The sequence below is a fragment of the Macadamia integrifolia genome, chromosome 9, assembly GCF_013358625.1.
Source record: "Macadamia integrifolia cultivar HAES 741 chromosome 9, SCU_Mint_v3, whole genome shotgun sequence".
Lineage (NCBI taxonomy): Eukaryota > Viridiplantae > Streptophyta > Magnoliopsida > Proteales > Proteaceae > Macadamia > Macadamia integrifolia.
The window spans coordinates 20,522,233-20,533,300 of NC_056565.1; the positions used below are offsets into that span (position 1 = coordinate 20,522,233).

The following is an 11,068-nucleotide window of genomic DNA, read 5'->3' on the forward strand; positions in this document are numbered from 1 at the left end:
TTTAGGGTCCGAAAATTTTCTGTCCAAATGTCCAATGGAAGCCCAGTGGGGCAACGACAGACTAATTTTTTACCTAAGAAAAATTGAGCATGTGATAAATTAAAGTTTGGAAAGGGAACCCTAAGGGCACCGTCACCCCTACACCCAGACACAGGGGGCATGAAATGATAGCCCTACCTTCATGAGAAGCCAAAATCTGTTATGGATACTTTTGTGCACGCTTCCCTTGGTCCCCACACTAGGGCAAGGCCCATGATGCCTTTCTAGGAACCTCCTTCCAATAAAGTTATTGAATTGGAGTTGCAAAATTAACATGTGGTAGATGATCATTTCCTAAATATTCAATGGGAAAGTATTTCCTTTGGAGAGTGTGGCTCCTACACATGCACTAGGACCAATGGGAGTACACAAGGTAGCATCAACAAGAATATCATTTTACATTTCATGGGGCTTGAAGAAAATTTGGGCATGGGATGCTCATTTTGCACCCCTATGTGTCTAGGTGCAGAAACCACACTCTTCCACATAAACTATTTTTCCATATAACAAAACTATGGCACATGTCGAATCATACACTTCCAATATCAAGTCTATGAGGCTACAGGATATGTGTTAGTAATTTTATCATTGATTAAGGGCAAGAGATCACTCACGTGTCTGAGATGCAGGGACTATGCGATCAGTCACTAGGCAACATTCTTTTCCACATTAATTACTAGGGAAGAAATCGTATTGATTCAAGAAAGGGGCGAAAGGCTTGCTTTCATTCCTACTTCAAAAGAATAACTAGTTGTCTCAGGCTCTAGTTACAATGCTGGATTCTAATGAGATAGGTTAGTTTCAGCCTATTGAAAGAGTGAAAGGCTTCTTGCTTTTGAGAATGAAAGAGAAGGGGTCAAGCTTACCAACTGTAATAGTAATATAAGGCTTAGGACTTGGAGCTCAGAAGCTGGAAGCTTAGAGTTCGGAGTCCGAGGTAGATTAATTAATCGATGGTCAAGAAGGCTTTCATTCCGGACTTGCCTACTAGGAGGGAGCGCCATTTTTACGGATTGTCATTGTTGAGCTCACCTAGATTGCTTTGGATTGGTCCAACTCTAATGATATCTTTCATCTTTCAAGACTTTCACCACCAAAAGAGAGATAAAAAGGGAGATTACTTTTTAGTGACATGACAAATCAACAATTCAGATTGGAATTGGAAGATTATTAAAGCGTTTTGGTCCACTCCAATTGTGCAAATTGGAGTGTTGAGTCAAGTCTTTAGTGGCTGGCTCCTTTGGAATTATTCTGAAAGACACAATCATTCATGAAAATAAATATCTTTCATGATAGAAAACAATTGAGATAGGTTCTACTAGACAGGTTACAAGCAAGTCCTTGGAATGTAGACAGCACAGGAAAAAAAAGTTGGTACCTGTGACTGTGAGTCAAGGTGGGGGCTTCAGGAAAAGCAAAGACCATACACAGGACTCTCTTTTTGAAACTTGGATAGAGATTGAAATCTCATCTACATGCTTTACGGGCAAAGATCCTTAAAGAAAATTACTTACTGAGCACATTCTATGTAGATTGATGGCAAAATCCACAAACACCATTGTTAACCATTTCCATGGATTGTTACATGAACTGGATTTACCAAACCCCTACAAGACCTTGAAAGCAGAGCACAAATATTTCTAATTTGGCAAACTCATTTGCTATGATGTTTGATGACTTTCTTTCTGCTTAGTTTAATAGAAGTTTGGTTTCTCATTAAATAAAAGAATCTATGACAATCAAATTTGTCTTAATTAGGTTCCTCAAGGCTTAAGGGACTTAAGGGATAAAAAGAACAGCCACGTGCATGACGTTCCCACTACTGCAGGGTCTAGGAGGGGCAAATGTTCACAGCCTTACCCCCTGCTTCGTAGGAGAGACTGTTTTCAAGTTTTGAACCTGTGACCAACATGTTGCAATAGTGCAACTTAACCGTCGCATCACTAGCTCGCCCAACATGTTCCTCAAGGCTTAAGGGATGAACATTTGAAAACCTTAATCTTCCTTTTTTCTGTCAGAAAAGGTGTATCCCTTTGAGGGTCGAATGAATTATTATCAGAATAGGTAATCACCAGTACTTCCTCTAGCTTTATGTTGTTTACTGAAACCCAAGTCGCAAAGAGAGGAACCTCACCATAAAGAGAGGAGATACAGAAAAAAGAAACCCCTTTCTTCATCAAATGAAATGCTTAAAATTATTCGAACCAAGAAGATGTACTGAGAACCAAGAAGAAACAGAAAACAAACCCAACACCTACTGGTATCTTGCTTCACATTTAAGACCCAACAAGCAGATTAAGCTAAAATCCTAAAGAATTAGGTGAATAACATCTCAAGGCTCAAAAGTCATGTTCTCTGCCTCACGCCTCACTGATTCAAACAGCACAGAGGACAGATAACGCTCTCCAAAGCTGGGGAACACAACCTGTACAGCATGACAAAGGGGATTAATATGACTTGTGAAGACACAGTTCAAGGAAAAAAGATAAACAAAGAACAGGGATAGGTGAATAATAAATTTTCAAGTATCACTATTCACAACAGAAATTAGTTCATTGTTAACAAGACAACAAAAGGAAATAAAATTCATCATTTAAAACTTCAAATGATGAAATGCAACAGGGAATCTGAGGGGAGGGGTTGGCTTCGGTGAAGATTACATAATGAGAAGAAAGCTTGATCTATAGTCTCAAATAATGGCCCAGTTCTTAGATGGATGATGGGCAATAAACCACAGCAGTAAATTAATCCTAAACTACAAATTGGTCATTTGAGTCTTACATATTACTATTAATAATCAACAAAATTGATGATAAGTTGGATAATGAAACTGATTTTGTGATTTCAGAGATAGAATTCATCCAAGAAATATATCATCAGATTGAACGATGGCCAGGTTCAGCTCAGATGTGAAATTTCGAACAATATTAACCAGTAGCACGCAGAAGGAATCCACAATTCAATGGGATCAGCCAAAGAGATCTATAATACTACAATGACGCAGCATTTTCAGCACAAAGTTAAACCTGTTGCCCATGTTTCTCATATTTTCTTCAAGACACTTTAAATCATATAGTTCAGAATGTTAATTGCATCAAAATCAGCCCTTGAGTTGTCTCAAAAAAAAAAAAAGAAACCGTCTATAGCAATACTTACCACAATCATTTTCCCAGCATTTTCTGGCCTCTTTGCAATCTTAACTGCAGCAGCTGCGGCAGCACCAGAAGATATTCCAACCTATTACCATTTATCCCAAAAATCATCAGAAGTTCAAAGACTAGCAATCACAGAACTCCAACTACAGACAGGAGATTTAATGTGGTAGTCCAAATACCAAGGTGCTAGTCTTGAAGACCCCATCAATGGAAATTTTAATGAGGTAGCAAACTTACCAGCAAACCTTCTTTCAGTGCAAGCTGCTTTGCAGTTTCAATAGCTTCCTCACTTGATATCTAGAAATCACAGAAACATGACAGTTGGCAACTGTTAGTTTGTAAACTAATAGTGATCTAATGATTAAACACACCTGGGAATCCAAGCATGAAATGAAGTACACTTCTCATAAAGATTCATCAGAATTACAATAATAAGTGACCAGAATTACAATAATAAGCGATGAAGTAAAATTCTGGCATGCTATTGCTAGTGGATTGATATACGTGTGTGACTGAGCAACAAAGCATGAGCTCCTGACCACTCAAACTGTCAACCAGCAAAAAAGGCCCAATTCCTGAGGCCCTTCCCATGTGCAGGTCACCTGCTAGACCAAAAATATGTTTTTTTATAGGCCTCTGTTGCAACCAGATAAATGGTAGTGATCGGTTGGAAAAATTTTGACATTCCCATAAGATGCTTTTAGGATATTGTAGTCTTCATGCAACTAAATATACCATTTTCTGCACAGCTAGTAGAAGGCATACTTTGACCCAGTTTTGTTGTCTTTATATGTGTGTTTGTGCACCCACTGTGTGTGTAGTGTGTGGATGCCTGGATGGTATGTTGATGACAACATTTCTCCAGAATAAGTCAGTTGCAAGTTAATAAAATCTTAAACATGCAATTCCATCAAGAAGAGGAACAACTATTTTTATTTGAAAAGGACGTTGCTGCTAACCACTTTCAATTGAGGTATGCAATGAATGACGATTTATAACACCACCGAATTCACAGAAAAGTTGACAGATTCATGAAAGACAAGTTCCTAGTCAGGAGGCTTACTTGAACAACTTCATCAAGGATATCAATTTCCAATACCCCGGGAATGAAACCAGCTCCAATACCCTGGATCTTGTGTGGGCCTAACACAGAATGCATCAACTTGAGAGAACAGTTAAAAGTATTAACTCAATTTGAGTAAATAAAGAACCATAGCTTTCAACTGTAATTAGCTAGTAATCAAAATAACCTAATAGAAGTTGCCAAAGAAAAACAGGGGAGATGTAAAAACATTCAATACAATTACCTGATATTCAGCAATTGGTAGAGATTAACCAGTTCTCCTGAACTTTTTGTCATTTAATATCATTTTACGCAATGGTAATTTATAATCCTTTTAAATACTTAAAATGAAATAACTGCACATTTTTTTACTCATATATTAGGCATCAAATCTTACTACTACATAACCCCTTTTTCACAGGACCTTAATTTAACATTCTGAACAACAAATAAGAATCTACAAAAAGAATTCATGTGTCACCCCCCCCCCCTTTCTACCAAGGATCCATAAAGAATATACACAAGAACATGCAAAGAGTACCAGAATCCACTCACAATAGGATGGAACAGCACAAAAAGATCATAAATCATAAATGTAAGACATTTAATTTTCCTCACCAGGCTTTCCTCCAGATAGCACTGTACTTTCAGCTGGTTCCACACCGTATAGCTAAAAGAACAGGAACAAAAACATGTCCAGAAAACAAGAAATGAGAAATTTGTGTACGGTAAATGAGTCAGTAATACACTGGGATCCTGTTCATACAATATGATCAGACTAACCTTAATATTAGGGTTTTTCTCTTTAAGAAATTTCCCCGAACCTGTTATTGTACCACCGGTACCTATACCGGAAACAAGGGCATCAATTTTCCCACCCGAGCCTTTCCAAAGCTCCGGTCCAGTAGTCTCATAGTGAATCTAGAAGAAGGTCAATTAAAATTTGTTAGCAGGCCGTTGTGGGCAGTTCACACATCTGCACAAGATACTGAACGACAAATACCTTGGGATTGGCAGGGTTTTCAAACTGCTGCAATACGTAAGCATCAGGTGTCTTTGCCAAAATTTCCTCTGCCTTCTGAACAGCCCCCTTCATGCCCTTAGCAGGATCTGTGAGGACCAACTCAGCTCCAAAAGCTCGGAGAATGATCCTCCTCTCAAGACTCATTGAAGCAGGCATTGTAATGATAAGCTTGTAACCCTTAGCCGCTGCCATGAAGGCCAACCCAATACCGGTGTTACCACTAGTAGGCTCAATGAGGACACTCTTCAGCCATCATCATTACGACACAGTTATAACCAAGGAAATCATTAGGTTCCACGAAATAACATTAAGAAAAAAAAAAATTTCCTGCTAGTTACCGTTTCATGTAATTAACCTGTGAACAAAATCAAATTTGGGGATGCCCATGCAAAGTTGATTAATGCAGACTATCGACATCCCTTGTATGTTACTATGTAGTGAAACAAGTCTTGTTCACTCGAAAGTTGCTAAAAGCATTCTTGATTCATGCTAGCTGTTCACTGACTGAAATTCACATGATACTTGCCACATTTTTTGCATAATAGGAAAAATTAAAGCCCAATTCTGCGACTTCCTCACTCTGGAAAATATTTCACAAATGTAATACTTATTATGAAATGCAAAAATGGTTGGATTGTTCTGGACTCTGTACTCAAGGATGGTTTAGATAACAGGGGAACTAAAATACATCTAAACCACTATAATGCTAGAATGGACATGGAACTAAAAACGCTACAGCTGAATGACCATTGAGATTAAGTAATTGTCCAGTGATAAAATGGAAAGATAAGCATCTCCCTACAGTTCCACAAATTAACCAAACCCATGGAGGGATTTTTTCCTCCCTCTAGTTCCCCCCTCTCTTGGTTTCGGCGGTGGGGGGTGGGGTAGAGGAATAGGCCTAACAGAAGGGCAAAAGAGTCAACCAACCTTCCCTGGTGTTATGAGGCCCTTCTCCTCTGCATCAGTGATCATACTATACCCAATCCTGCAAGTTGGAATGAAATCAGGGATTGAATTTTCAATGAAAATTACAGTGGTGATGACCATAGTCACCATTACACTTACTAAATTGGAATATAGAAAAATAAAAATTTATGAAGCCATCAAGCGAAAACTGGATTAATACCTGTCCTTAACACTTGAGCAAGGCTCCATCATCTCTAGCTTGGCAGCAATACGGCCCACACAGCCATCCACAATGTTGTTGAGATATACTAACGGCGTATTCCCTATCAACTATTCAAGCCAACACCGAGAATATTAAAACAAATGAATATAACAGAGAGAACCCAAGAGAAAAGGTCGGGAGGGAAAGCCACACTGATGGAGGCAACTTACTTCAGTAATATCTTTTGCGATTGCAGACCGTTCCTCCGCCATCTTCTCAGATTACTGCAGAAGTAGAAAAGAAAAAGAAGAAATAAGATACAATTTCTCAAGGATCAAGATAATAAATAAAAAACAATATCAGAAACGAATCCCACACCCAGTCCCAATCAAGCGAAAATTTAATCAAAAAACGGGAAGACCCAAATGCCGGTGATAGGAGTTGAAATTGAAAGATAAAATTATTATAAAGGAAAAAAAAATCCAGAACTCGCAAATTCCTACTTCCCAAAGCGTCGTAGAGCAATGCAAACACAACCATATAAATATGTAAAAAAGGCCAAATTTTCGTAAGAAATACCAAAACTTCAATGAGAGATCGTTCAATAGCGTAAGAAACCGATATCCAAAACGGCTTTTATAGCTGCAATTCTCACTGAACGCACGTTAGCTCAACAATTCTATTGAGGAGTTGTTAAGGATATGATTTCGAAAGAAGAACGTCTCAAAGGTCCAATTTATTACAAGATCACTTTTCTCCTAAAATCAAAATTCGATTTTGGTTTTACTGCAATACCCAGGAAAAGATGCATTTGGTAGGTAGTCTTAGTAAAACCAAATAGAAATTTAAATTATATTCTGACCCATTTTCACAGACCAAGTTTGCATATAATTTTATTCAAAGTTCGAATTGAAGAATCTGAATATGATATGACAGAGACATTACAGAAGATCGAAATTCAGAAAAAAAGCTAGCAACAACTACTATGGAAAATTTTTCTGGTTCAGAGATTCTGGAAAATATAATTGTTTTTACGTAATCAACGTTGAAGAAAAAAAACCTTCTTTTTAACAGAAATGATCGGTACTGAGCGAGGACTACGTGATGCACTGAAGACGACTCTTTAAGACTCAGATTAACGAAACCCTATCCCAATCAAGAAAGAAATTGGGCAGGAAAGGTCATTCACAGCAACTGGGACCAGCCCCCTTCTTTCTGTTCCCCACTAGTTTGCTCGTGCCGAGAACGAGATTGAAATTATGAGACCTGGGAAATAAAAGAATTCGCAGGTCAAATGGTGTGATTGCAGCCTCAAGCCCTCAACGTCTTAAGTCAAATTAAGTGGGCTATTGGTTGGCAAAGGAATGACCTAATGGTTGATGATGTACCACGCTTCCAGCTTTAGATTTCTATTTTGGTGGACGCCAGGGGATGAATTTTCTCTGCCGTAGGTGAAGGGAACCCATCACTAGATGCCATAATGGTGATACTCCCATTTACCCTATTATCCGTGAAATACCCAAATTGCCCTTTCAAAGGTTGTCAGTTGGGTCGGTTCGATCGGGCTGAAACGGTCTTTTTCCCAACTGGGTCAAATTGAAACCGGTCTGGTAATAAGAAGATTGGTTTTGGGTAGGGGTGAAACAAGATCGAGTTAGGCCGGGTTTCTTAAAACTCTAACCCAACCCAAGGTCCTCAAAATTCAACCCAAGCCCAACCCGACCCTAACTGACCCTGTCAGGACTGGGTTGGGTCGGGTTGGGTAGGGCTAGGTTGGATTAACCCTAGCTTTTGCAATGGTTGGATTAACTTTGATTGACCTTTTTGAACCAATTATATTCTATATTAAAAGATTATAGAAAAATAAAATACCAATAAGAGCCCCAAATTCTAATATAAAATTTTAAAGTTAAATTTCGGGCCTCAACCCAACCCCGACCCAAACCTGACCCAAGGTTGAGGTTTTCAAACTTAACCCAAGGTTGAGGTTTTTCAACCCTAACCCGGGTCAGAAAACTTGGCCCAAGCCCTGTTCGAGGTCAGGGCGAGTTCTGGTTGTCAGGGCCAAACTTTCACCCCTAGTTTTGTGTTTGTATAAGGTTGGGTTGATTTTTCTTTTACTTGTTTGGTATCAGGTTGGTTTAATTTGGTTTTGAATTTTAATACAAAGACAAAGTTTTATGTCCGACAAAGGCCTTGCGCCATAGGCACAGGGGCATGTAATGATCGTCGTGCACTTGCCTAGGGTTGTGTGCTATGTTTGGGCACAAGGGCGTCAAACGCTTGACTTTTTATATATGTACAGTAAGGAAAAAAGGCTCTCTAGTGTACACTGTGCCTTCTCATATGAATTAAAATTATAAATGTGAAAGGGTACTCTTTCCTTGCTCAGAGAATCCTCTCTCGTACTATAATAATTTAAAAACTAATTTTAATTTAATCCTTTTATGTTTACTTGATTTCTTTGTTTTTTATCAGGATTTCAGATCAAAGCCAACTCAATAAGTGTTCAATTCAATTTGGTCTAGGCTGAACCAATCAACTTCTAATCGATTTGGGATGAAATATAACATTTCTAGTCCCAATAGTCCTATTTGAGCATAATAATCAATGAGTGAAGATAATTTCTTCATCCTAAGTATTTCCACTCTCACCACACGATTTTATTTTCCAAGGCAAATAGAAGGAAATATAAAAATAAGGTAATTCTAAGCGTCACTTTCCGTGGTGAAGTATAATATTTTATTATTTATCACTTGACAGTACACGAATTAATCCATATGATAGAGAGCCCCATATGCATCTCAACGATCAAATTTTAGTCCAAGTAAACAAGGAAAATGGTTCAAACTCATATTCAAAGTCATAGTAAAATTACCAAAATGCCATCAAATTGATTTGAATATAAAATACAAAATAACATCTTTGTAATTTTAACTAATTTTTCTACTCATTTGAAACTGAAATTTTACCAATAAAATGTTTATCTAGTCCCCCATTACATGGAGGAACATATGTATTACCATGTGGTAACTAGTAAAATGTTATACTTCATTAGCATAACGGCAGAAAAAACCCATAAAAGTGTGAGTCAGCTCAAATTTCCATTTTGGAGTACACAATCCTTATGGCCGATGGCTCCAACCTGATTTAGGATTCGCTAATTTTAGCATCAAATATATGGGGCCTAACTTTCGCTTCATTATGTTGAATATTTAGATCACTTATTAGTCCCTTTTCCACAACAGCGGTTAAATATTGGTAAGGAAAATAGCACCACCAACTAAAGCCTCTTAGCTGTCCTCTATTTTCAGCATATCATTCTTCCTGAACGAACCGGGAAAATATCAAGGTTTTTTTTTTTTAAGAGGAAAATATCGAGTTGAATTTCTCAACATCCGTGCAGATATCAATACTTGTGTCACTTATTGTCATTTGAAAGGTAAAGAAGGATATTTATATAAATGAAGTAGACAAGTATTTGCACCTGACCAATAAAAAGGTAAAGAAAGATATTTATATAACCAAAAGGGACAGGTACTTGCACAGTTGCACCTGACCGCGAAAAGGGTGAAGAGGGGGTATTTTGAAAGTAACTGAACTCAAAAATATCAGTGGAATATAACAAACAAAATCTATTTCCGATCTTCAATTTAGCACCACTACATTGATTTGTTGTTTTCAGCCCTACAAGACGGTAACTAGCCGCACCTACTGAAAGTGAAGCCAAAATCCATGAAAGGGGCAAGGAAGCAAGCGAAGCTATCATCATGGGCTCGTTCCACATACCCCAAAGATAATGGGTATCAAAATGGCCCGGCCAGCCCCAGCTCGAGCCCGATCACAGTCTGGGCTGAGATTTTCAGCCCGTAGGGCTGACCTGGGCTGGGATTTTGTAACCTAATGCCAGGTCAAGCAAAGCACAGTTCAACCCAGCCCAACCCTATATACTATGAAACAGAGTACCTGGTGCACGAGACTCCCGCATGTGTGAAGTCTGGGGATGAGAAGTATAGTCTTACCCTCAGAGTGTCAAGAGGCTGTTTCTACCCAACCCTATATACTATGTGTAATAGAAGTGAGAAAAGGCTGTCTGAGTCTATGGCACTATCCCCATGAGAGGGAGTAAAGTAGCCTGCTTGCTTAGAATTCTTCTTGCGGAACTCAAAATGTATATTTCAAACTCTCAGGGATCTCTATCAAGTTTTTGACATAGATTGCCACAAATTCGCACTTCTTCAATTCCATCGAAGTCACCTTTATCAAGCAAGGAGTAACTCTCTGGCTTGCCAACTGTTTCTGTTGAAAAAGGTTTTTTCTTTTACTCCATCTGTTTATCTCCTTGCTTGAGCTAAACCAGAGGAAACCAGCCAAGTATCAGAATCCATGAGTTCAATTTCAAGACCTCCCAGATGAGTTCTACTACAAGGGGAAAGCAATTGAGAAAGGTAAACTACACTCAAAAAAACTCAAGGCATCAAGCAGGACCAACTCCCCGGTTATCATCCATCTTTGGATGCTTTGCTCCATGCTCCATTCTCCATTCTCCATTCTCCATTCTCCATACCAATAATCATTGACGACGCCCAATAACATAGATTATACATTGGGGGAGAGTTGAACCGTTGAGGTGAAGGTGATTCTTCTTCTAAACATCAGTGCCATTATCCTCAAAA

At 38.5% G+C, this 11,068-nt stretch overlaps 1 protein-coding gene across 2 annotated transcripts; it reads right to left on the reverse strand.

The window, feature by feature from the left end:
* Positions 1–2,188: 2,188 nt before the first annotated feature.
* Positions 2,189–7,745, reverse strand: LOC122089975 (cysteine synthase-like). 2 transcript variants are annotated; one of them, XM_042659765.1, is made up of 11 exons: positions 7,453–7,745; positions 6,623–6,676; positions 6,411–6,520; positions 6,212–6,269; positions 5,261–5,524; positions 5,041–5,178; positions 4,876–4,927; positions 4,258–4,337; positions 3,432–3,491; positions 3,196–3,276; positions 2,189–2,464 (listed from the first exon to the last, which is right to left on the reverse strand). In XM_042659765.1, exons 2-11 carry the CDS (start codon positions 6,662–6,664, stop codon positions 2,372–2,374), a joined length of 978 nt encoding a protein of 325 aa, XP_042515699.1. In that variant the 5' UTR covers positions 6,665–6,676; positions 7,453–7,745; the 3' UTR covers positions 2,189–2,371. The 2 variants fall into 2 exon arrangements, with proteins under 2 accessions (XP_042515699.1, XP_042515700.1); XM_042659766.1 differs by lacking the exon at positions 7,453–7,745 and adding an exon at positions 6,972–7,250.
* Positions 7,746–11,068: the final 3,323 nt, after the last annotated feature.